The following is a 27,786-nucleotide window of genomic DNA, read 5'->3' as shown; positions in this document are numbered from 1 at the left end:
GGCTGTGGGGTAATATGCAAAAACAAGTCACAGTCTCTCTTCTTGAGTATCTTAAATTTTAGTCAGGAAACTAGACATAAACTTTTCCATCACACAAGATGTTAAAATCTATTAACAGAGGTAGAGAGCAACGAGCATGCAAAGATGGAAGGGATTTAAATAATTGGGAACATTTTTATGTTGATTTGCAATTTATGATTAGCTTGCATGTCTTATTTAATTCTCAAAATAATTCTAATGGATAATAGGGCTAATAAATGTCCTCTATTTACAGAAAAACTAGAGGATCAGAACAGTTAAGTGATCCAGCAAATAAGCAGTACCTTTTTTTAGAAAACCTGAACTAAGTGATCCTATTTTTCTGGTCCAACATTCATTTTCTATGATTCCCCCGAAATTCTGTATAGTACCCTCACAGATTTATGAGTGGATCTCTTTAGCATCATCTCAGCCTGTTGGTGTGAATTAATTTAAAGCAGTTATTCCACCAATATGTCAACTGATCTTGGTCTGCGATATTCCTTTCAAAGTTTGAAGTCTATGAATAGATCTTCCTTAGGCTCCCATTTGTTATCTGTTGTTCCCTGACTTCACAAGTGCCCTCCAGTAGTCAGCTGATTCTTTAATTACTCTTCCTCTACTCTGAACATGGCTTTAAAACGTCCCCTTTATGTTGAATTTCATCTTCAATTCCCGGACTTTTTTCCCCTCCTCTTTTCCACTGTCTGACACTAAAATCTGGAAAGAGTGGTTAATAATGAAATGAAGCAAAATCCTTGGACCTGTCATGATTAATTGCTTTCAAATTTTGGCCTGTCTTTATGAAATTTGTTTCTTTATTTCCTCTTTGAAAACAAACCTGGGTTATTGAACGTCTGGGCTGGAATTTCTGCTGAAGAAAAACATTCAGAGGTTCTTGAAGTATGTCCAAGTTCTCAAGTCTTTTTTGTAAGTAGGTAAAAACCACTTGTTGGTAAAAAAAGAATTCTTCCCCCAACTTAAGTATTTTTTATCTGTGCACTGGTGAGCAACTTTCATTATAGGTATGACTTACATTTGAGGACAGAGAATATCAGATTAAAAGGATGGACTCTTTTGCTTTGTATTGAGTAATTTAATGGGAAAAGGAGTGTATAGGTCTCTTAATTTTGAATCATAACATCATACGAGAAAACACTGATTTTTTACAAGGCATATAGAGATTTTCAAGTTATTGGTGATTCAGAGAGAAAAATCAGGACTTGTTCAATCTGTATTTTAATCTATTTATGAATGTCTTCTATAAAACATTTAAAAAATTATTCCTGCTTCAAGCCACTCAAAGAAAATGGCCACCGGTTTTATGTTTCTAGCATAAATGTATTTCAAAAACTAACAGAGTAACAATCAACAGGCTTAAGTTGGGGGATGTTTTGTTTGTCACATTTTATGTGCATCTTTGACCACTCTGAACTCAAACGAGACGCCTCCCCGTAGGGCACGGAATCCGGCTTTCCAAGAAGCCATCGAAGGGACCAGATGACACCACTGAAGTTCAGGGGAGTGACTTTGATCAGTGGGAAGCAGGAGGTGGGAGGCAGCCCTCCCTGCCAGTTTTCTTTTTCCTCACGCTCACATCAGTAAGTAATCTCTGCCTCAGATTGTTTTCCAGGGAAGCCAGGATAAGATGGCTATTGGTTAAAAATATCTATTAGCCAACACCTGAAAGTTTCATTTCAATCCAGGATGATTTTATGAACCTGCTATATGCAAGGCACTAGATTAGGTATTACAAGGGAAGCAAAGGTAAGATTCACTCCCTGACCTTAGGTGCCAATAGTCTAGAAGAGAAGATAAAACAATTGCACAGGCAGCATAGGTCTGAAAAGGGGATTCAGGACAGTTAGGTTCTCCTGAGAACAATGGAAGCCAATGATGTATTTTAAACAGGGAACTGAGACCCCATCCACAGTACGTTTTAGAGTTATCACTCTGACTTCTATGTTTAATGACAGAAAAAACTCCATGTCTGGTGGTTCAGGTGGAAAACAGTGATGGTGGTGTGAACTTTGATGTTGGCAATAAGAGGAATGAAAGGAGACAGATTCCAGAGATATGTAGATTGGTAATGATTATAGATTTGATATTAGGAACGAGTGAGAAGACAGCATCAGGGAGAACTCTATGGTGTCTGTTTTAATGATCTAAGTAAATGGTGATACATTCGCTAAGATGAATGTACAGAAAGAGTCTGGCTGAGATAATGAGGTCACTTTTGGAAATGCTAAATGTTAGGAGTCTGTAGGGTATGTAAATAGGCAGTGGGATGATATATAGGTCCAGTGCTCAGAAGAGACCTAGCCTAAAGATCTGAAACTGAAATTCATTAGAATCTCCTTAGATGCATGAATGGGAGCGGACAAGATAGCTGGCGGAAATGTGGCATGAGAAGAGAACCTAAGAAACAACATCAATTAAGTGGTAGGTAAAGAAGAAAAAGCTTGTAAAGAAAGCCAAGGAAGTACAAGCAGAAAAGATGAAAAAGAAAAAGGGATGTGGCAGCCATGGAGACGTGCCACTCTGGTTACCCTCCAAGAAACAGCTTTCTGTTTAGCTATCAAGAGGCAGTTAGCAGCTTGCTTCCATCTGCAGCACGTTTGGGTTTGTCACATGTTTGAACCGAGGCCCTAATCATCCTGGGAAGCCCATAGCCAATGATGGAGCATGAAGGGCACTAGAGTCCGGCCGTTATGCCCAATGTGGGGCTTCTCTAACAGGTCCCCATTGGCTGGGCCGAGACTTTGTCAGATGTGCAGCACAGTTTGAGGCTCTCCCTATCAAATACTGCTTTCTCTTCCTTTATCCTTCATAGATATTACCCCCAGCAAACCACATGCATTCCCAGCTCTGCCTCAGCATAACCGATCTGACATATTTGGTACCAAAAGAGGTCTGAGAAAGCAGGAGGTAAAATGGAGTTTTGGAAATGCATCGCTTTCTGTCAGTTGGTAATGAAGATCCCATACTGGGTAGTATGTGGGAAACATACCCAGCACAAGGTGACAACCTAATTACTAAAACATTCACCAGTGATAGCTTGGAAGGATGTTCTGTACAGGGAACTGCCCTGGCTTGCGCAATGATTCATGTCCTAGGGAAGCACATGTGTCTGGGTTGTGTTGGGGTGGGAGTGAAAGAAAGCAATGCCATCCAAGGAATTAGCTGGCTTTGATGAAATTGTATTAAAGCGACTATAGACAGATCATGAAAAGTAGAGAACAATTAGCAAACAATTGAAAACTAAATGTGAAGCTTTTCAGTCCCATGGGAAATGAGAAAAAAGCTGAAGACCAAACTCAGGACTTACAGTTAAGACGTATGCTTTTATTTATCCCTCGGTAGAGATAAATAAACTGAGGTTTATTCATTCAATGGAATACTGTAAAAGCATTGCTCTGCCCATGTACCAGTTGACATGGAAGTCTGCCAGCCAGGACCAGGAACTGAGCAGGACTTGGGCCATATGATCTGGTAGGCCCTGCTAGAGGGGTCAGTAGTGGAAAAAGAGGTAGTATGGTGTGGAGTTTAAGGTCTCTCACAGCAGAATCACAATGCAGTCCCCTGGAATTCTGGATCAAGGCCACACCATCTACAGCGCAGAAAAAGAGCGCTTGGTATGCTACTGGGTCAAATGAGACTGAACATTTTACCATGGAAACCAAGTGCCCTTGCATTCTAAACTGCTCTTCATGAGCTGAGTTCTGTGGGACTAAGTGATAATATCAGGCAGACTCAGCAGCAATTAATCAGATGGAGAGAGGTACGTAAGAATCAAACCTAAGCAGGATGACAAAGCACGAGTAAACTGTACGAGCAGGTAATCCAGACCCCTAAGTCTCCAAGATGGCAGCACTGTGCCTTCCTTGGCTCACACCTACGGCTGTGTAAGGTGTCTCACACAAGCAGCTTAAGGGAGAAGAAAAAGCAGAACTTGGTTAATGGATCAATTGGTTTGGTATACAGATTTTGGTCTGGTATGGTCTAGCTGATATCCACATAAAATGGATATCAGCTGCCTGTGGAAGTGGCTTTGAAAAACAGCTGCAAGGGAAAATTTTTCCAATGGGTGTGTTTTATGGAAAAGTAGCTTGAGGTAAGAATATACATGGAATCATGAGCGACTGGATTAGCCAGCTGGTCAAGGGCCTGGGAAGGAGAAGACTAGAATTTTGCAGAGAAAAATGGGTTAAATGAATGAGGATAAATACAGGGTGTGAATGTGAAGATCTGTGTATCCGGTATTAATGACCACCAGAAAGCAGCCACCATAGAAGAAGCATTGAATAATCAATACAAAATGACTTGATCAGTTGACAATTGCCAGCCTTTGTCATTGGCCACCTGAGAATTAGCATAATTGGCACATTAACAAAGTGGACACTGCATGTCAATAGCATGGATTCCCATTTATCAACTCTGTTCTGGCTACTACCACCATTTGAAAGTCCAACTGGTTAGCAAAAGAAAATGTGGTGCTATTACTTGAGGGGACCACATGACCAGTTGGTGGCAAGTTGACCACGTTGAGCCCTTTCTTCCTAGAAGGACAAGTGTCATCATCGGAGACACTTATCTTTGGTAACTGTCCACCTTTCCTGCCCATAGAGCCTCAGCCAGCACCACTATTTGGGAAATTTTGAAGTGTCTGATCCAGGCATGTAATCTCATACAACATAGCATCTGACCACGAGACTTACTTCACAGAAAAGGAGATAGGGAGGTGAGTCCATGGTTATGGTATCCATTGGTCATATCACGTCCCACACAATCCAGAGCAGTTGGTTTTACCGAGCAATGGAATAGTTTGCCAGAGGCACAACTGAAGTGCCAACTTGCAGGCAATACTCTGCCACGATAAAATTACATTATGCAGGTTACACATTGAATCACAGACTTCTATTTCATATTTCAGTGTTGTGTCCCATTAGGAAGAATATATGAGTCTTGGAACCAAGGGGTGGAAGCAGGAGTGGCCCCAGGTGCCATTATAGCCAATGACCCACTGAGGGATTTTGTGCTTCGCATTCCTACAATTCTAGGCTCTGCAGGGAACTACAAGCTAGGATTGCCACCTGGACACTCTGTCCTTATGTCTAGGGACAAGCAGACTGAAGGGAGAGTTAATATTTTGGTAGGAGTAACTGATCCTGATCAGCAGCGAGGGGTTGGCCAGCAGGTGTACAATGACAGTCGGGAGAAATATGTGTGGAATTCAGATAATCTATTTGCGAATGTCCTCGTACTTGCTCAATTATGACTAAAATGGACAAGTCTGGCAACCCCAGCCTGAGAAGAGTGTGGTTACCATAGGCTCAGATTCCTCAGGAGTGAGAGCTGGGATCATATCAGATAAGTCATAAAGGCCAACAAAGGTGGAAGCTGAGTGTGAGGGGAATTTAGAATGGACAATAGGGGTTAGAATGATAAGTACTGATTGTGGTCCTGAGACCAGCTGTAGCAACAGGGGCTGGAGTTCATCCCCTAACCTCTCTGTTCAATCCAGGAAAAGATCTAAAAATGTCCTCTGGATTTTGCAACAAAGGTTGCCAATGCCTCTGGCAAGAACTTCTTCCATTGAGTAATGGGGGCAGAAGCCAGACTGCACTAAGCTAAAGAGTGAATGGGAAGTAATAACATCAAGAGAGCACCTTGAGAAAATTCTAAGAATGTTTAGCTGTGAAGGAAGAAGACAGGTAGGGAAGGAGGAGTGAACAGATTTATTAAGATGTGAGAACTATGGAGGGATTTTAATTTTTTTTTAGCAAAAAGAGACTTGAGTGTGTTTAGATAACAGTGAAAGGATCTGGGAGAGAAAGAGAGAGAGGAAAAAAGTCAAGGTAGGTTTCGGAGAAGGGAGCATTGGATGCAGGAAGGAGGAATCGTCTTGCATTGTTGTAAGAGTACAGCAGCAAAGGATGGGTGGAGATGCTTTAAATTAAGAATTTAGTTTTGTTGCTTTGTTTGTTTTTATAATTCTCTCAAAATCCATATGTTATAAATTTGTGTTCCCCACAATATTTGGTAAACACATAACCTCCCATATTCTTACTCTGTTAAATGAGAAAGGTTATCACTGAATAATCAAGAGCACTGTGTACATTTAAACAATTACTTCCTTGGTCTTCCCAATACTTCTCTAAAGTATGGCAGAGCCATCCTATGGCTTTCATTGAACAGATACAAAAGATGAGACACGGAAAGGTTAAGTGCCTTGCTAAAATGTTCATGACTTGTTCACGTTCTCCTGACTTAATATCTCCATTTCTATCTACCACTTTCACTATATAAATAGTCCTTTCACATAGTCATACAGCAATTTCCTTATTGTGTGGAAAATGTGCATCCTCTTCATCATGACTTTTAGCTGACAGCTTTATCCAAGATACTTCCCCACCCTACTTTGCTGCTGTTGAAAATGAAGATACTGGATACATTATAAAAAGACAGCATAGCACCTCCAAGGCACCCTCCCTACTTTAGTGGTCAGGAGAGGCATACTTTCTGTAAAGTGACACGTTGCTTATGAGTGAGAGGAATTCCTTATAAGTACATTAGAATTTTATTGTCACACAGAACTGAATCCGACTGAACCTTAATAGATTCTTTCATGCTTCATAGAGCACATTTCAGAGCTTCTGGCTTTGTTGTTTTAGATTCCAGGGATTGTGGATGGTTGTGAAATGGCAACTGGTTATACTACATAAGAAGGCCAGCCAAGCATTAAATAGGGGCATCTGGAGAGTTTGGAAATACTAACAGGCTTTTCAGCCAAAATCTGACACAGAACAGATAAATCCTTCTTACAGATTTATGGGCCCTATTGGGACAGAGACCACCACCCCACCCCTCCCCACCCACCCCACGCCCCCAGTCAGAATTTCTGTCACTTTAGCCTACTAACAGTAACTCCTCAGGGAGGAATATCTCTGGAAGAAGATAAGAAATCTTGTAAATCTTTCAAATGTCCCTTTGGCACAGTGGACAAGTGTTTGCTCTTCTTAATAAAGCTGCACAGCCCTCAAGCCAAACAGTTGCCGAATGGTCGCTGCATGGAAGCTTGTCCTCTCTAATGTAATGCTCCCACTGAGGGTTAGATCAGGCCAAATTTCACAGGTCTCAGACCCACTGTTGCATTAGTGATAATAGTTAGCCTGTGATCAAGGCTTTATTCTGGTTTATCAGGTATGGCATGTACTAGCAGTACCTCATGTGAGCCTCATCACCACTCCTTAGAGATAGAAGATCCTACTAGTTTGTTCATCCTGTGTGTTGAGCAGATAGTCTCCCACACAGCGAGTTGGCGGAGAGCTAGAATTAGACCACTATATCTTCTGCCTCTAAGCCCAGTGTGGATTGGAAAGAAATAGCTGAGAAGTAAGTTCTAGGAAGAAGAATCTACTTCTCTCATTTAATCTTTTTGTTTTATTCTCAGCAAATGTTCTTTATTGGTATACTGGTTAAATTTTTTAATGGCAAAATAAGGTATAGAAGCCAATATTATTATAAGAAACACCATTATAAATAGGATATTGTTTGAGTTCTGCAGCTTCCTTACAACAGAGAAAAAACCCTTTGGATAAGTAGTGGCTCTTAAAAGGGTAAAAGAGTTACAGATAATGGCTCATGCATTGCTATTAAGTCACCTCTTTCCCAAAGTGTTGACTAAGATTGCTACGGGATCCAGGAGGGATGAGCGCATGGTTTTCCTCAGCCAACTGGCTAGAAACACTCTCCTTCACAAGACGGGTACTCTTAAAACCTTTTGAGGTAGGAGAGTCATTTCATGGCTCTAAGCCTCTGAGAATAAGTGTGGGCATTTTTGGTGTTCAAATTATTATATCTAAGGTGTAAGGCATTTAGACACAGAGTGGGGTTGCTCTCTACACCAGTGTGTTAGAAATGAACCTGCTTGAAAAGTCCTGAAAGTACTTTTTGACCTGTTTACATTTTTCCCACTGGGCTGCTTGTCTGATGGCCCACACTCTTTCTATCCCTACCGTGTGGATGAAACATGAAAGCATTACGCCCAGTGAAAGAAGCCAGGCACAAAGGTCACATGCTCCATGATTCCGTTGATATAAATTGTCCAGAATAGGTATATCCATAGAGACAGAAAGCAGATTAGTGGTTGCCAAGGGCTATGGGGAGAGGGGGAATGGGGATTGACTGGTTAATCAGTGTAAGAGCTCACCTTCTATTTCATTTGTAGTTTATGTGGTATATAATGCTTTACAACAATCTACAAAAAAAACATGACATGTCCTATAACTTCTCTGATCTCATTTCCTACAACCCTCTCTGCTTCACCCACATTTCTCTCCTTGTTACATCTTAAACATACTATGTGTATTCCTCCCATGTACTCCCAACTCTGGGTCTTTGCGTTTGTTCAGATTTTTCTCCCCCCAGATTGATATTCAGATGTGGCCTTCTCAGTGAGGCCTTCTCTGATCATTTAAAATGCAACTTCCAGCATTCCTTTTCCCTCTCCTTTCCTTTATTTTTCTCCATTATACTTATCACCATATGACATACTATGTGTTTTACTCATTTATTTTTTTGGCTATTTCCTGCTCCTAAATTGTAAGATCAATGAGGTCGTTTATTATTAATATATACCTCCAATGCCTAGAATAGTACTTGCATATAAGAGGTGATCAATGAATATTTATTGAAAAAAGAAAGGTAAGAAGGAAGAAAAACTAGCTACCATAAAATATCACCTATCTAGAGGTAAGATTTCTGGTCATTTCAAATCTTTGGACCACGGCCATGTGCCCACAAATAACTGAAAAGGGTGTTGAGAAGGAAACAGAGTAGTCACAAAGTGACTTTGTCATCAGAGAGCCCCTCACGTATGCCCTCCTTTTTAATTCTATTTATTGTCATGTACAGATCCTTTCCCCAAAGTTAACTTTCTGGTTTCTCAGCTCAGAAAAGATTGAAATAATAAAATATGAAGTGACAGTAGCTGGCAATTGGAAGAAACAAATTCAGTCCCCTCTCTGGAGCTGAATAATTACGATAACATTCGGGTGTGGGTAAAATTAAGCTAATGTCTACAAGATGTAAGCCAAAGGCTTCACGTTTCATATAAATACAGAGATCATGTTTTTGAAAGAAAAATTGGGACACAGGGAGTTTTTTACAGGTACAAGAGTGGTGTGGGAAGTTTAATTAAGATGATAATAAAATATTTGAGTTCCTGGAATATTCTAACGGTAAAATATTTTAAATAGGGCTGTAACAGAAAAATTCAGGTCATATTTATATGTCACTACAGTGACATATAAGTGTTGTAAGAGAACAACACTTATTAGATGGTTTAAAAATCACAAATGCCTGTTTTGTAATTTTAAGAAAAGAATTTGCTTCGAAAATTTCTGGGACTCCTTAAATGTTCTTAAGAATTCATACAGAAATGAAACAAAGCAAGTAGAGTTAGATTTCTAAACGGAACCCTTTAAAATCGAATTTGTAGCTTTGAATAAATAGGACCATTTTGTCCATACTCAAAATTTCCTTCAACTATTTTTTAACTGTAGTAATGAAAGGCAAAATAGTAAGTAAGCATACCATCCAGCTTCAGTGAAAATGGAGACAGGGTCAGCATGAAGGATTTAATGTCAGATATAAGGCATTAGATACTTGTAAAATCTATTTTTAAACCATTGATTTGGAGAATAGCCATATTTAGTGAACTTTTGCATAAAGAGACTACTCAAGGGTTAAGTGTGAGGCATAAAAATTATTCATAATAATGTATTCTTAACAAAAAATATCACTTTGAAAGATCAGGACATTTTTGTTTATTTTTTTCAATATATTTTAGTGTTCTTTGTAATAAAATAAAAATATCAAGTCATAGTTAATACCAAATATACATACATTTGTCACACACAAAAAGCCAAATTATTCCTAAACAGAATTTTTTAAACTTTTTGTTAAGAAACAGAATTTCTTAACTGTTTTGAAAATCTGAGGAAAGTTATAGATTCTCTCAGCAGGACACTGATATACTTGTATACAAATTTTTACTTCATCACAGATTCCGAGGAAGACAATCATGGGCCCCTAAGAAGCCCATGGACTTCTGATTAATGAATCTTAATCTGAAGGGTAACAAACATACTTGCACAACAAGGAGATATTAAAATAATCAAATAGTTGTATCAATTCAAGTTAACGATTTCTCAGCTCCGGAGGGGGAAAAATCTGTTTCAATTAATTGATAAGTCCAGATAAAATTCATTCATTTAACAATGTGTTTTAAGTATTCTGAATTAGTTTTCTATGTCTACTACTTTATCAGAGCCTATATAAGAAAATAGACTCCAGGATAGCCAGGGTTTGTTCACACAGGTGAAATCACTAGACATTCAGGACCAAGGGGTCTGAGGAAAGGGTTGAATGGGCATGGCCTCTGCAGAGCTGGTCTGACTATTGAGGCTAGGCTTTAGGCACACACACTGCCTCCTACCTGCATATTTTCACTGGCCTCCTTCAATACCTGCCATTGGTATACATCAAGTCCCTTACTTGGGTCAAGTTACTGGGATATTCAAATGCAGAGTTGCATTATCCTGAAGGTACATACAAGGAACTATTCTGGGAAGGTATATATATGAAGCCACAGGAACCACAGTTAAATGATGGAAAAGAATTCAAATTCACAGTAATTTTTTGGAAGTTACATAAAAAAGAAACAAAATCAGAGACTTCAAAGGAATGTCCTGATTACTCTTGTTGGCTGCTGGGTACCCCAGGTATCCTTGGGATTCTCTTCCACTTACCTCTTGCTTAGAAGCACTACATTTGGAAAGTTTAGGAAGCTCTGATGGAGTTAATTTCTTGGAGGTGGCTGTTCAAAGGAGCACCTTGAACATGGTTTAATAATATGAACATAGGGTGAAACAGGCGGTGAGAGATGGCGGAACTCCATCAGATGTGATTTCAGTATCTAGAAAACTAGCATCCCGGATAGCCAAGAAAAATATGAAACAAAGGTAGAATTTCATCTACCTTAAATAAAACTTAAGGACTTTGGGGCTGGCCTGGTGGCTCAGGTGGTTGGAGCACCATGCTCCTGACACCGAGGTCGCCAGTTCCATTCCCACATGGGCCAGTGAGCTGCACCCTCTACAGCTAAGATTGTGAACAACAGCTCTCCCGGGAGCTGAGCAGCTATGGGCTGCCAGAAGTGGCCGGCAGTGACCAACTTCCTCAGCTGGGGTGGGGAGCGCAAGGCTCATCATACCAGCATGGGCCAGGGAGCTGTGTCCTACACAACTAGACTGAGAAACAACGGCTTGAGCTGGAGGAGGATGGAGGTGGAAGAAAGAGAAAAGTTAAAAAAAAAAAAGCAAACAACTTAAGGACTTTGAAAAAGAATTATAAAAGGGTATGAAGAACAAAACAGAATGACATTAAAGTGCCTCTGGAGACATTCATTCATACATTCATTTATTAAACAAATACTTTCTGGGCACGTGGGATGCATAAGTGAACAAAATGCACAACAAAAACAACAACACCCCAAAACCTTTCCCCTATGGAGATTATATTCTTATGGAGAAAGACAAAATAACATAAAAACAAGCAAATTACGAAGTATATTAGAAGGTGATACATGCTATGGATTATGTAAAGAAGAAAAAACAAAAAAAAAAAGGAATGTTAAATTTTAAGATTTAGGAAAGCCATGTTGAAAAAGTAACATTTGAACAAAAACTTGAAGGAAGTGAGATGATTAACCATAGGTACATCTGGGAAAATAACGTTCAAGACATAGGGAAGAACCTAATACATAAACCCTGACAAGTGTGAGGAACAGGCAAGGAGGCCAATGGAATGAGAGCTGAATTATGAGCTAAAGTAATAAGAAACAGAATTGGAAAAATAAAGGTCTGAATCATGTAGGGCCTTTTGGGCCACTGTAAGCACTTTGGTTTTTATTTTGAGATGACCAGGAAGCCTGTTGATAGTTTCTGAGTAGAGGAGGGTCATGGCCTGACCTATGTTTAAAAACAAATTCTTTGACTCCTGTGTGAAGAATAGATTGCGAAGGGCAAGGGCAGAGGCAGGAGACATTTAGGAGGCTGCAGAGAAGACACTAAGTATTGTGAAGAGACATCTTCCTAAAGAGGACATACAGATGGCAAACAGACATATGAAAAAATGCTCAACCTCACTAATCATTAACCTTCTCTAATCTCATAAGAGAAATGCAAATAAAAACCACAATGAGATACCACCTCACCCCAGTCAAAATGGCTATCATCAATAAATCAACAAACAACGAGTGCTGGCGCGGATGTGGAGAAAAGGGATCCCTCGTGTACTGTTGGTGGGATTGCAGATTGGTGCAGCCTCTATGGAAATCAGAATGGAGGTATTTCAAAAAACTGGAAATGGAATTACCTTATGACCCAGCAATTCCACTCCTAGGTATCTATCCAGAGAAATCCAAAACACTAATTTAAAAAAAATTATACACCCCTATGTATATTGCAACACTATTCACAATAGTCAAGACATGGAAATAACCAAAATGCCCATCGGTAGATGACTGGATCAAGAAACTGTGGTACATTTATACAATGGAGTATTACACATCCATAAAGAAGAATGAAATCTTACCATTTGCAACGATATGAATGGACCTAGAGAACATTATGCTAAGTGAAATAAGTCAGATGGAGAAAGACAAGTAGCATATGATCTCACTTATATGTGAAATCTAAAGAATAGAATAAATGAACAAACTAATCAGAAACAGTCTCAGATATAGAGGAAAAACTGAGGGTTGCTTGAAGAGGGGGGGTCTGATGGGGGAAGAAGGTAAGGGGATTAGAAAGCACAATTGGTAACCACAAGATTGCCATGGGGATACGAAAGTCAGCTTGAGGAATATAATCAATAACATTGTAAAGATTTTGTAGGGTATCCAATAAACACTTGTCTTATTAGGGAGACCACTTCATGAATGGTGTAGGTGCCTGACCTATACCTGAACCTGAAGTTTAATAATAAATGTCATCTATAATTTAATATATATAGTTACAAGAAGTGGAGTACAGCATAAGGAATAGAGACAGTGGAAATGTAATGGCTGTGTGTGATGTCAGAGGGGTAGTAGATTGGGGAAGGAAGGTTATCACTTTGTGAGGGGTATAAATGCTTAACTATTGCATTGTTTTGTACACCTGAAACTATTTTTTTTTTAAGTATCTTAAGAGACCCAAAGAAATGCAAAATTCAACTGCAGCAGTACAGGAAGTTCCCTATCACGTAAGGTATGTAGGGGTTGCAGATTCTGAGGTAGTACTGAGACCAACCTCTTTTTAAGTTACTGACTCCTAGTGACAATAAAAAGGCTTAGAATGTCTCAATATGTCCCTCCGGGCTTTACATCTATTAGTAAGATCTATTAGTACTGTATCCTTCAAATTCGGACAACTTTGAGAGTGAAAGGAGTGCAATTAATTACACCTAAACAACAGGTATAAAGAGAGGATCCACTTAGATAGGGCAACCCTAGCTATAAGGAACCTAGGAAGCCACTGGATGGTTGGTTCCATAAAGAACCTAAGTTCAATGGGAGCGAGACTAGTTTGCTTAATGATTAAAAATGTCTTTTAGCTTGGGAAAATTTTAAATTAAGAATAGAAATGAGAATCTAAATCAGACCCATAGTATTAATATGTTTGTGTTAAGTTTAAGAATAATTAATATATATTTAGTATTTTCAGTAATTATATTATTTAAACTTGTCCTATTGGAATGTCTAGTAGATTGGCCTTGTGATTCCAATATAAAATATATAATTGAGTAATTTATTTTAACCTGTGATTTAAGTTGACAAGGAAATTATTTTTTACTAAGTTTACTTGGAGAGAACTTATTAGGGTAGAGGGAAAACTATTTTTTCTTTCCCTACATTCCCAAAAGCACACCTAGGAAATAGAAGAGCCAGGCATTTAACTCTGCTGATCTCACACCAGAGTGTGCGCTCTTCACCACTTTACTCTCCTGCCCCTGTAAATAGCATTGGGATGTTGAAAAATGTAGGATTCCTCGTACTTATAAAGTTTAATTTAATAGATTTTCTAGAATTTTCTAAGCATTTGGAAAGTTCTGTCAAACATTCAGCTGCTTTAAAAGAAAATATATTAAATTTGTATTCAAACTATTTATTATTTTAATATATTATTTATTGAAAAATGATTGAATTATAAAATCTTCCTTAAAGTAATTGTTGCAATTAACTAGATTTACAAGTAAAGTAATAAATATATGGAAAACTCAAAAAAAGAACTAGATTGTATGTTTATGACTTTAATGGATCAAATATTTTAAAAACCAGTTACCCCAATAAGTCTTTTTTGTGCACAAAAGCTGCCCCCACAGACATCAGAATTCACCTTTACCTGCATGTAGGAAGTAGTAACGTATTGTGTTGCTCATCAGTATCTTTGTCCCAAGTGAATAAATCAAACTCCTTCACTATTCAGGTTGCAACTCTTCAAAGCTTTTCAAATGAGCAGTTCCACTTCCCAGAATACCACTTTCCCACACCCTCCCCAATCCCAATCCCCTACCCCTGCAACCCGTATACCCAACTGCTACAGGTTCAGGATGTAGCTCAAGCCTTCCCTGAACCCCAGTTCCCCCATCCCTACCAAGTATAACCTCAACACACACAAATATAACCTCAACACATCCCTACCAAGTATAACCTCAACCTCAACCAATTATATGTTTATGAGATTATTTGATTAATATTCAGACTCTGCAATAGACTATAGGATGCCTGAGGACAGGGATATGTTGGTGTTTTTCTCCATTAAATCCAGAGCTTACCACAATATCTGGAATACAGCCAGTGCTTAATTAACATTTGCAGAATGAAGAAAGTGAGTAATGTTGAGAGCATATGGCCCTTCTTTGAGGGAAATTCTCCATTGTGTGTAATGTTAGAGGGACTCAGTTCTGCATCTTCCACTACAGACACCAAATGTGGGAGAGGAGGATCTCCTCCCTCTCTCTAGACCTAGCATCTAGGACACAGCATGTAACGAATGCCAGATAATCGGATGTTCCCTTATAGGATAATACTCTCTGGCTGGTAATTCAAAGAGGCAGGGACAGTTGAGAAATCATTGATGGCAGCAGACAGACAGTTCAGCAGCTATGGGATGGGGAGCCCAGCACCACAGATGTCTGGTGGCTGTGGCTGAGGTGTTGTCCTTGATGTTGTTCCAAACCAGATGGTTGGCTGTGGCTCCAACTTCCTGCCTGCCCTGGACCCTGGCTTACTTTCAAAGCCTGGTTCTACAATGATTCTGTAAATTACATGTTATTCTTTCAAAATATTTCTTTCCTCCTTAAGCTAGACAGAATGGGTTTTCTGTTACTGACCATCAAAAACCTTGAGAGAGAGGGAAAAAGAAAGAGGGAGGGAGGGAGAGAGAGAGAGACTAAAAGAATAAATCACGGAGCCTGAAAGCATAAAGTGAAGCCTTTTAAGTCACAAAGTATTGGACTCTCTTTGGACAGCAGGTGGGTACTAAAGCAGAGGGCTTCTCTTAGGTTGAAAACCATATGTTATTCAGGTTATGACCACTGATTGTGACTAAAACAAGTGTGAAATGTGAAGCAGATGTGACTTTATATGTGAGATTATTTTAGGTGGAATGCCCACATAGTATTAAATAACATTGAATGACATAATGAGAAAGTGACTCCCTTTTCCATTATTTTCCAATCCTTCTGATACCACCAAGGACACCATGTTGGATTGGTATCTCTTTACTATTTCTTGAACACTTGTTACTCTTCCTTATTTTCTAAAGAGAAGGCCACCACAGGCACAGAGCATTCACAGACCATAGTCTTGAGCTAGAATATAGCTACATTTCTGTTTGCATTGTATTTAGTTTTTTTGTTACCTCCTATTTATAGCAAGTCATGCTAATTTTCCAGCTATAGTTGTGATACCACTTTCTAAATAAATTTCTTTCAGTTAAAGACATGAGTGAACTTAAAGTTACTGAGCAAATGATAGCACAGGTGGAACACAGATAGGGCAAAAATACTGAATAATTGTCTTCATCTTAGAAAATGCTACAATAGTCAATGACTTAGAGCCACAGATGCAGAATGCAAAAGACTAAACACTGAAGCAAAAATCAGAACCCAAAACAATAGTCACAACAATTCCTTTGGAAACATTTCTGAAGGCACGCAAGTGTGTGATGGACAAACCATTACTCCACTGAAGCTCTAGACCCCAGATGGTGGGGGAGGGGGTGGAAGATGTGGAGGAGGTGATTATAGATTGTTGCCATCATGAAACTAAAAGCTAGTAGGTCGAAAGGACCAGGTGAGGTAAGGAAGCACTTTCTTGAGGAAGAATCCACACACATCTAGAATGGTCGTCAAACCCTATTCACCTCCCCATTCAGAGAAGGGATAGTCCAATCATGCACAGAGGTAGCAAATGGCAATGCTCTGAATCAGTGATAGGTAAATCTTGTTATTCTTCGTTTTGAGGTGATATGATCTATAATTACATACCAAAATTTAAATTTTCAATTTTATTCTGCTTGCTTCATTTAAGTTTCCTTAAATCAGTAAATCTCAATTGAGAAGAGCATTTTTTTTTCAAACTACCAACATATCAAAGATTGTAGAATGTTCCATGGGGTGGCAGAGGGATGAGGGTTACGGATGCCAGCTGTCCTTCACCTACCACCTAGTTAGAACCTAGTTTTAATGAGAGTGTATCATCGCTCTCTGAAGGGGGGATGTGGAGAAAAAGATTCAGAACCACTGTTTCAGTAAGAGCCCCAACAGTGTACTCTGTCCCACCCATCCACTGGACCATGTGGCAGGCGTATAGGTCGTGCAAAAAGAGGCCATCGGTTTACCTTTTAGCACCGTAATATAGGGATAGAAGAATGACGTCATCAAAATGGCTGCGTGAGGTGAGCCTCTGTAAAGCTCCCCTGGAATTTACAAAAAATTGAACAACAATAACTCCACAAAGGACTCCCTGCACAGCAGATAGGCAAGACGAAGAGGCCCACTACTGAATTCACCTAAAGGTGGAAGAATTGCGAGGGGGGAAGAGGGAAGAGAGAGGTGCGGTGACGGAGCTGCACGGGCGCAGGACTTAGACCTGGCGCAGTGCTCCGAGCTCGCTGCATCCCAGAACTACCGCAGCTGCGGGAGAGGGAAGAACTCGGACTGCTAGGGCTCCGCTTATAGGCCACAGGGCTGAGGGGGCAGCATATAACATGGCTGAACACAATGCTCAGGGCAGAGACCTTGGAGAAAAGATTGAGGGAAGAAGGCTGAAAACAGTGGTTTAAGCCCTCACTGCCGAGCGAGAACAGAAGCCTTAGGCACTGAGACGAGCCCCCTCCCTAACCTCCCAGAGCTCACCCCGCCCCCACCTGCCCAGTGCTGGAAGTGGAACAGTAGCAGTGTCAGATCAAAAGAACAGAATATTTGCTGTTCAGAGAACTGTGGACCACAGACACAGATTCGCAGCCCAACTAGTTCTGGCAAAGGGGAGGGAGCTGTGGAAGCAGGACTAGCTCTGGTGGTGGTCGCCGCCATTGCTCTGAGCCACCTCTCACAACTCACCCCGCCCCTGTCCCCACCTATCTGGGCGGATCTGTGTAGGAGTAAACAGAACTGCTGAAACACGGGCTCTGAATCTGGTACAGAAAGAGCTTTGGCACTTCAACAGCTCTCGGCGTACCCACACGGACACTGCCCCTTTGACCCAGGCGAACTATTAACAGAGTAGAATCCCGTCTCCCAGGGAATACCCCCATTGTGTGAGAAGCTGGAATACTGCAGAGAAAACATAGCAGTACCGTGTGAGAGAGAAAAACAAGGCTGCAGTCAGAGAGAAAATAAAACATTCTACCAACAAGTACTGGAAAACATAAGAAAGACCTCTTCCTATCAACCTGTTGCAGAAGCCACTCCTGTAGATGTCTAGGAAGAGAAATAATAAATCAGTAATTGCCATGAATAACCAAGGCAACAAGACAGCTTAGAAAGAAAGCGAAAAGTCTCCAGGAAAGGAACTTAAGATATGGAAATACGTGACTTGAATGATAGAGAATTCAAGATTGCAGTTCTGAAAAAACTCAACGAGATGCAAGAAAACACAGAAAGGCAGTTTAATGAACTCAGAAACACAATCAAAGAATACCATGAGCATTTTACTAAAGAGATTGAAATTTTTAAAAAGAACCAAATAGAATTTCTGGAGATTAAGAACTCAATAGTAGAAATTAAGAATGAAATAACCAGCTTAGGTAGTAGAGTTGACCAGATGAAGGAAAGAATCGGTGACATCGAAGATAGAAACCTGGAAATTACACAGATGGAAGAAGAAAGAGACTTGAGAATTAAAAGAAATGAAAGAACTCTACAAGAACTTTCTGACTCCATCAGAAAGAGCAATATGAGAATAATGGGCATACCAGAAGGAGAAGAAAGAGAGAAGGGAACAGAGAATATATTCAAACAAAATGTTGATGAGAACTTCCCAAACTTGTGGACAGAACTGAATCCTCGAATCCAAGAAGCGAATAGAACACCTAATTACCTCAATCCCAACAGGCCTTCTCAAAGGCATATTGTATTGAAGCTGTCTAAAATCAACAACAAAGAAAGAATCTTCAAGGATTCCCTGGAATCCTCAAGGCAGCCAGGGAAAAGAAGACGGTAATCTACAAAGGAAAGCTCATTAGATTATCATCAGATTTTTCAGCAGAAACTCTACAAGCCAGGAGGGAGTGGAACCAGATATTCAAACTATTGAAAGAGAAAAATTATGAGCCAAGAATGATATATCCAGCAAAGATATCATTTAGATATGAATAAAGACCTTTCCAGACATACAGAAGCTGAGGGAATTTTCTAATACACAACCTGCATTACAAGAAATACTAAAGGAGGCTATTCCACCACCATCAACAGGGACAATTTGTGGGAACCAAAACATAAAAAGGGTGGGACTCAAGGCCTGAACCGGAATATAGGATTGGAGAAAGTAAGCGTACTGAAGAAAATGGAATATTCTAAATATCAAGCTTTCTTTTACATAAACTTAAGGATAACCACTCAAAAAAAAAAAATCCAGAACTGAAATACACACTGTAATAAAAGAAGAAACAGAGGGAACCATCATAGAATACCACCACACAGAAATAATAGACAACAACAAAAAGGCAAAGAAACAATGGAGACACAGCCTTACCAGAAAAGTAAAGATAGAATGACAGGAAATCCTCACATATCAATAATCACCCTAAATGTAAATGGACTGAACTCATCAATAAAAAGGCAGAGTAGCCAATTGGATCAAAAAACTAAACCCAACCATATGCTGTCTCCAAGACACAGATCTCAGCTACAAGGACAAGCATAGACTCAAAGTGAAAGGGTGGAAATTGACACTCCAAGAGAATGGTATACCCAGAGAAAATCAGATGTAGCCATAATGATATCAGATTAAACAGACTCCAGGGTGAAAAAGATAACAAGAGACAAAGATGGACATTTCATAATGGTAACGGGGACTATACAACAAGAAGACGTAACAGTCATCAATATTTATGCCCCCAATCAGGGAGCACCGAAATATACCAAGCAACTACTAACAGAACTAAAGGGAGAAATTGACCAAAACACAATTATACTAGGGGACTTAAATACATCATTGACAACTATGGATAGATCATCCAAACAGAAAATAAATAACGAAATAACAGCCCTAAATGACACATTAGATAAAATGGACATAATTGACATATATAGAGCACTTCATCTTAAAACATCAGACTGTACATTCTTTTCCAGTGTACATGGAATATTCTCAAGGATAGACCATATATTGGGACATAAAATCAGCCTCAGCAAATTTAAGAAGATTGAAATCATGCCAAGCATATTCTCCGATCACAAGGCTTTGAAATCGGATATCAACTGCAAAAAGAAAGCAGAAAAAAGCACAAATACATGTAGATTAAACAACATACTTTTAAAGACTGGGTCAAAGAAGAAATTAGAGGAGAGCTCAAAAGATACATAGAAACAAATGACAATGAAAATACATCCTACCAAAATTTTTGGGATGCAACGAAAGCTGTTTTAAGAGGGAAATTTATATCATTATAGGCCTATCTCAAGAAACAAGAAAAATCCTAAATAAATAACCTTACGTTACACCTTAAAAAACCAGAAAAAGAAGAACAAGAGAAACCCAAGGTCAACAGAAGAAAGGAAATAATAAAAATCAGAGCAGAACTAAATGAAATAGAGAACAAAAAGACAATAAGAAAAATTCATGTGACAAAGAGCTTTTTCTTTGAAAAGATTAACAAAATTGACAAACCCTTGGCTAGACTCACTGAGATAAAAAGAGAGAAGAAACTAATTAACAAAATCAGAAATGAAAAAGGGGAAGTTATCACAGACACCACAGAAATACAAAGGATCATCCAAGAATACTATGAAGGACTAGATGCCGCCAAATTCAATAACCTAAAAGAAATGGACAAGTTCTTAGAAACATAGCCTGCCAAGGCTGAACCATGAAGAACTGGAAAATCTAAACAGACCAATCACCAGTAACGAAATTGAATCAGTCATCCAAAACCTTCCCAAAAGCAAAAGTCCGGAACCAGATGGCTTCACTAGTGAATTCTACCAAACCTTGAAAGAGGATCTAATACCAATCCTGCTCAAACTCTTCCAAAAAATTGAAGAAGAGACAGTATTCCCTAAATCATTTTATGAGACCAACATTACCAAATACCAAAGACCAACATTACCTGATACCAAAACCTGGTAAAGACAACACAAAAGAAGAAAACTACAGACCAATATCTCTGATGAATACAGATGCAAAAATCCTAAACAAAATTCTAGTAAATTGAATACAACAATGCATTAAAAAGATTATTCATCATGACCAAGTGGGGTTCATCCCTGGGGCACAAGGATGGTTCAAAATCCACAAATCCATCAATGTGATACATCACATAAACAAAATAAAGGACAAAAATCATATGATTATATCAATTGATGCAGAAAAAGCATTTGACAAGATACAACATCCATTTATGATTAAAACACTTAATAAAATAGGTATAGAAGGAAAATACCTTAACATAATAAAGGCCATATAGGACAAGCCCTCAGCTAATCTCATAATTAATGGTGAAAAACTGAAGCCCTTTGCTCTACATTCAGGAACACGACAGGGCTGTCCCCTATCACCTCTGCTTTTCAACATAGTGTAGGAAGTCCTTGCCAGAGCAATCAGGCAAGAGAAGGAAATAAAAGGCATCCAAATTGGGAATGAAGAAGTTAAATTATCACTCTTTGCATATGACATGATGGTATATATAGAAAACCCTAAAGACTCCACCAAAAAGCTATTAGGAACAATCAATGAATACAGTAAAGTTGCTAGCTACAAAATCAACGTACAAAAGTCCATTGCTTTTGTATATACTAACAATGAAATCTCAGAAAAAGAAATACAAAATACAATTTCTTTTGCAATTGCAGCAAAAAGAATAAAATACCTAGGAATAAACTTAACCAAGGATGTGAAGGACCTATATCCTGAAAACTATAAGACATTTTTGAAAGAAATTGAAGAAGACACATAGAAATGGAAAGACATTCTGTGCTCATGGATTGGAAGAATCAGCATAGTTAAAATGGCCATATTACCCAAAGCAAAATACAGATTTAATGCAATCCCCATCAAAATCCCAATGGCATTTTTTAAAGAAATAGAACAAAAAATCATCAGATTTGTTTGGAGCCACAGAAAACCCCGAATAGCCAAAGCATTCTTAAGAAAAAAGAACAATACTGGAGGTATCGCACTCCCTGACTTTAGATTGTACTACAGGGCTACAATAATCAAAACAGCATGGTATTGGCAGAAAAATAGACACATAGACCAATGCAATAGAATTGAGAACCCAGAAATAAAACCACATAAATATGGACAGATAATTTTTGACAAAGAAGCTAAAAACATACAGTGGAGGAAAGACAGCCTCTTCAATAAATGGTGCTGGCAGAATTGGATAGCCACGTGCAAAAGAATGAAACTGGACTGTTATCTGTCACCATGTACCAAAATTAATTTAAAATGGATCAAAGACTTAAGCATAAGACCTGACACAATAAACTGCATAGAAGAAAACATGGGTACTAAACTTATGGACCTTGGGTTCAAAGAGCATTGTATGAATTTGACTCCAAAGGCAATGGAAGTAAAAGCTAAAATAAACAAATGGGACTATATGAAACTTGAAAGTTTCTGCACAGCAAAAGAAACCATCGACAAAATAAAGAGAGAGAATGGGAGAAGATTTTTGCAAACAGTTCCTCCAATAAGGGTCTAATATCCAAAATATACAAGGAACTCATGAAACTCAACAACAAAAAAACAAACAACCCAATTGAAAAATGGGCAGAGGACCTGAAGAGACATTTCTCCAAAGAGGACTTACAAATGGCAAATAGACATATGAAAAAATGCTCAACATCACTAATCATCAGAGAAATGCAAATAAAAATCACAATGAGATATCACCTCACCCCAGTCAGAATGGCTATCATCAACAAGATAAATAGCAACAAGTGTTGGAGAGGCTGTGGAAAAAAAGGAACCCTCATACACTGTTGGTGGGAATGCAGACTGGTGCAGCCGCTATGGAAGGCAGTGTGGAGGTTCCTCAAAAAATTACAAATAGAATTACCATATGACCCAGCAATCCTTCTCCTGGGTATCTACCCAAAAAATTTGAAATCATTTATACATAAAGACACGTGTGCTCCAATGTTCATTGCAGCTTTGTTTACGGTGGCCAAGACATGGAAACCACCAAAATATCCTTCGATGGATGAATGGATAAAGAAGTTTACACAATGGAATACTATTCGGCGGTAAGAAAAGATGATAAAGGAACATTTGTGACAACATGGATGGATCTTGAGAGTATAATGCTAAGCGAAATAAGTCAGACAGAAAAAGCAGAGAACCCTATGATTTCACTGATATGTGGTATATAAACCAAAAACAACAAAAGAACAAGACAAACAAATGAGAAACAAAAACTCATAGACACAATAGTTTAGTGGTTACCAGAGGGTAGGGGGGGTGGAGGGTGGGAGATGAGGGTAAGGGGGATCAAATACATGTTGATGGAAGGAAAAAAATATATATATGGGTAGAAGATAAGGCTTAAGAAAACTGCTCTCAGAACCATAATAATTTATCAAACAGCTAGGCAGTGGTTACACAGCTTCTAGATTAAGAAAAGCAGTTACCATCCAGACCAAGTTTTTAATGAGAAAGATCTGGTTTGTTTAGGGAATGCCATCTGTAACTTAGATGTAGGCTTTCTTTTCCTCCTTCCCTCCCATCCTCTATCTTCTTCCTTCTTTTGTTCTTTCCCTTCCCTGTAACCTTCTGTTTCCTGAGTTCTTGCAAGTTTCTCAGGCCAACAGCTCCCAAGGTTATCTGTGGCTTATTGAACATCATTCGTTTTCAAACTTCTTTCTCCAGAGCCTCATGACAAAACTGGGGAAAAGCTGACAGGTGAGACCCACTTTCATCTGAGAGCAGTGGTTTGAGGGGCAGCTCTGTGGTATTTCAAATCCTGACACCACCACTTACAAGCTATGTGACATTAGGCAAATTGCTCATTTTTGTAGTGCCTCAGTTTCATTAATAAAATGAAAATAACAAAACCATCTACTCAATTGGATTTTGTGAATATTCAATGGGTTGAGTTCATGTAAAGTGCTGAGAGCAGCACAATATAATTGTCAGCTTCACATTTTGACTTCTTATAAAGTTCCCTTTAACAAAAGAGTTCTACTGCCCCCAAACTTTGGAAAATCACTTCACTACCATTGTAGATGGTGTGGTCATTGTTTAGATTAGCATAGCATTCTACCCATACTTTTCAATAGCCTCTTCCCTATCTCAAAATAACTTCGTTCTTCAGAATAGCACCCCCCGCCAATTGTTTTAAAGGTCAGAGTCTCCTTGCTGTTATATTATCCAGTTCTTAGTCTTTGTGACTCAGTGGATTCTGTCAGACTATTCTTATTAGCATCACAGACATCAGAAAGCACCTAACTGAATCCTCTGTTTTACCCAGAAGAGATCTTGGGTCCTTCTGAATAGATTATCTCACCCAATTTCACAGTTAGTGAGAGAGGGATGAAGAGAATGCAGGTTTCCTGACTCTTACTCCATTGCTCTTTCTCCGACATTATTACCCTTTCTCCACATCATTTGGTGGAATTGTAAAGAGGGTGACTCCAAGTTCCGTTCCACTGTCAGAGCCATTTCTCTTTAATAACTTAAAATTCTGCCACCTTTAAAGAAGTCTCTGTAGACGTGATGCCTTTGGCCTTCTCTCTCTCTGCCACACAACTGACAATCGGAGACTAGCAGATTCACGGGTTCATTCATTCACTTAAGCTTTTTTCTTTTTTTGGACACCAGAGTAGTTCCAGTGTCTCAGTGTTAGGAGGGGTCATGGCTTATTTGGATAGGCACACAGAGAAATGTTACCGAAAAGCACACTGTGTGTCAGGGCTAGCGTAGGGTTCATGCACAGAATGTTGGGAGGAGGGTGGAGAAGCGGTAGCTCACCCGGCATAGGGTTGTGAATCAGGAGAGGCTTCCTGAAGGATTTGAGTCCTAGTCTGGAGCTTGGAAAAGGCATGAGCCAGATGAAGAAAGGGGAAAAGTTGCTTTAGGCAGAGGGGGTGACATATGGGAGGGAAGGCAAAGGCAGTTTGTGAGAGAAAAGAACTTTCGGGAAAATGCCAGAAGTTCTGTTCAGTAAAAATGGAAAGTCAGACAGATTAGGAGGCATGAGGTTTGAGAGAAATACTAGGCTTGGTGTTAGAGGATCTTGTAGGCTGTAGAAAACATTTTTATCCTGGAGGCCATGAGGAGTCAATGTAGGGGTTTAATTAAGAGTAAAGAACATATTTTATTCTGTGGTCACAGCATGGAGAATAAAACAGTATTTGGAGGTTATTGCACAAATTAATCCAGGTGAGATAAGAAGCCGAGGTATCTCAGAGCACAGAACTTCATACTCATACCTGTACTGAAACATTCATCACCTACTGTTGAATGTCCCTATGAGATAATTCTTGAGAAAAATCTCCAAATACAACTTCACCATTGCTTTTCATCTATCCACATTCTCCATAATAACCTGTACTTTCCTACCTTAACTGGATTTAACCAGCCTAGGTTATTGTACATACATAAAGCTTATTTAACATCAAGTTCCGAATTTGGTAGTAGTTAACATGCAGATAAAAATATATTTTATAAAACCTCATCTCTTTATACTTCTACCATGCCTATCCCAAAGCAAGTTTCTGGATGTCCTATGTAAGTGGGCAGTTCATATTTGAGAAAGTAATTTAGCTATTTCATACAAAATTACCTTCATAGAAAGTATGAAGGGTATATTTAAAAAAGAGCCCCTGATTAAATTTTTGTCAACTACTTGATGAATTAGCAGACCAGCTAAGATAATTTCCCATCTAGAAAAACTAGAAGAAATACAGTTTTTTCTTCAATTATTTATTACTCAAAATAAAATAAGATAAACAATTCAGTTCTTGAGTTGCTGAGATGAAGCTAAGGTTCCCCCAGGGTGAGGGGAAGACAAAGTGCAGAATAGCAGCTCTCCAGAAAGAACAACTCTCACTTTCATCTTGCACCAAAGTTTTGTTACCTTTTCCCGTGTTATTAATAACTACTATGGTGTCAGCAATCCCAAGTTTGGGCGACTGACTTTTTATTCATTGCAGGCGCGCGTGCACACACACACACACACACACACACACACACCCTCTGGCCTACCCTCAAGCTCTTTCTGCGCACTTCCGTCCACCTTTCCAGCTGCGCTTGGCCTCTGGGCCCTACCCTCTCCTCTCCGAGGTACTTACAGAGTCTGCGTACTGGGCGGTAGGCTGGGGATGCTGTGGATATCCTTGCAGGTGACTCTGAAGTTGTCCTCCTGGTGGCACTCACAGGGTGGAGAGGGACACCCTTTACCCCCCAGGCTCCAGGGCAAGGCAAGAAGCAGCGCCAGCTGCAGCAGGAGCATCGGCGTCATTTTCCACGGGTCCCCAAGGTTATTTCTTCAATCTCCACTATCGTGTCATTCTCGAGCCCTCTGCCCCTCGGGTTCTCCAGGGTGAAGGAGAGAGGGAGGTGCGGAAGAAGAGAGGACTCGTTGGGGTTGTGACTCCAGCACCAAAGAAGAGGCTGGAGAGGGGAAAGAAGAGACTCTTAAGTGTTCCGTTTCCCTAGGCAACTCTGCACCCAAACAAGCCTATTGGCTTTACTTTCCTTGCCTAGAGCCACGCAGATGGCTCCTTCTGTTCCCGGATACCTAACACCGGTCCGGGTTATCCCCTGTGCTTTCCAACCAGCCCCACGTGTTCTTCCCATTAGTTCTCTCCAAGCCTCATATAGACGCCCCCCCTTTCCTTTTCTCTAAACCCAGTGGGCCACCTTTTCCCGTGGGTAGCCGCCTACAAACGCTGCCTGCCGGGATTCCGCCGCACGCACTCTCTATCCAAAGTCCCTGCAGAATGAACTGTCCAGGGCGGACTGGGGTCCTGCAGAACTTCAGCTCCTCCTGGCCTAAGACGCCTCTGCGGACGCCACTCCGACGTGCAGCCGAAGCCGGGGCGCGACACGTCTGCCGGATCCTCGCTGCTCCCCAACTTCAGCACGAACCTGGTCCACTCTGCGCGAGCGGCCCCGCACTCGCGCAGAAATAGCCGCGAGGGGTCGCCTGGCGGCGGCCGGCTTACACTGCAGCAGGTTGACTCGGAGAGGCGGGTCGGGGACTTGGCTCTGCCGCCATCTGCTGGCGAGAACGGAGCACGGCAGAAACCGTTCTGGCGCCTTTGAGGGAACTCCGAATCCAGCTTTGCTATCAGCGTGTGAAGCCAGCAGGCAAATTCTGGTCTGCCCAGGAATTTTATTGAGCCATATACGTCCCCTTCCCCCCAGAAGATGTAGAGAAAAAGAATATTTAAGTGGCACACTCTCATTTATTCATCATTCTTCACACAGTAGCCAAAAAAAATTTTTTTTTTTAAATATAAATCGGATTATGCCAATTTCCCTCTTAAAAACCTTCAGATGCTTACTGATTCGTCTTGGGATAAAAGAGATATTAACTCTTCTCATACTGTGTGATTCCATTTATATGAATTTCTGGGACAAGAGGGGAAAGCTATGGTGATGGAAATCAGAATAATGTTTAGTGAGAATTGACTAGAAAAAGACAGGAGAGGACTCACAGGGGTTATGGAAATGTTCTGTGTCAATTAGACTGGAGACGAGTGAATGCACACTTTTGTCAAAATTCATTGAACTCTACACTTAAAATATGTATATTTTAATGTTCATAGTGACTTTATTCATAATCACCCAAACCCGGAAACTATCCAAATGTCCCTCTGCTAGGCAATGGATAAACAGTGATACATCTATACACAGTGGAATACTATTATGCAACCAAAAATAAAAACAGTAAAAGAATTACATATAAATTCTGAAAGGCAAAGTTTGCTAATCCCTGTTCATCAAGATCCCACCATTACTCATCTATGCAATCTCATTTCACAATA

The 27,786-nt window shown here is 39.8% G+C and overlaps 1 protein-coding gene across 2 annotated transcripts in view; it reads right to left on the bottom strand.

Moving 5' to 3' along the window:
• The window catches only part of TSHR (thyroid stimulating hormone receptor), a 111,533-nt gene extending 84,617 nt beyond the window's left edge, over positions 1–26,916 (bottom strand). The window contains exons 1-2 of one of the 2 annotated variants that reach the window (XM_081048695.1): positions 26,714–26,916; positions 26,086–26,407 (exon numbers count right to left, since the gene is read on the bottom strand). In XM_081048695.1, the coding sequence (XP_080904821.1) occupies positions 26,086–26,255 (170 nt within the window). In that variant the 5' untranslated portion in view covers positions 26,256–26,407; positions 26,714–26,916. Of the gene's footprint in view, positions 1–26,085; positions 26,408–26,656 lie in introns of both variants that reach the window. The other variant, XM_081048694.1, reaches the window with a different exon arrangement.
• Positions 26,917–27,786: the final 870 nt, after the last annotated feature.

The sequence above is a fragment of the Rhinolophus hipposideros genome, assembly GCF_964194185.1.
Source record: "Rhinolophus hipposideros genome assembly, chromosome: 5".
NCBI classification, from domain to species: domain Eukaryota; kingdom Metazoa; phylum Chordata; class Mammalia; order Chiroptera; family Rhinolophidae; genus Rhinolophus; species Rhinolophus hipposideros.
Note: the sequence above shows the minus strand (reverse complement) of the source record. Positions and strands in the feature narration are given on the sequence as shown.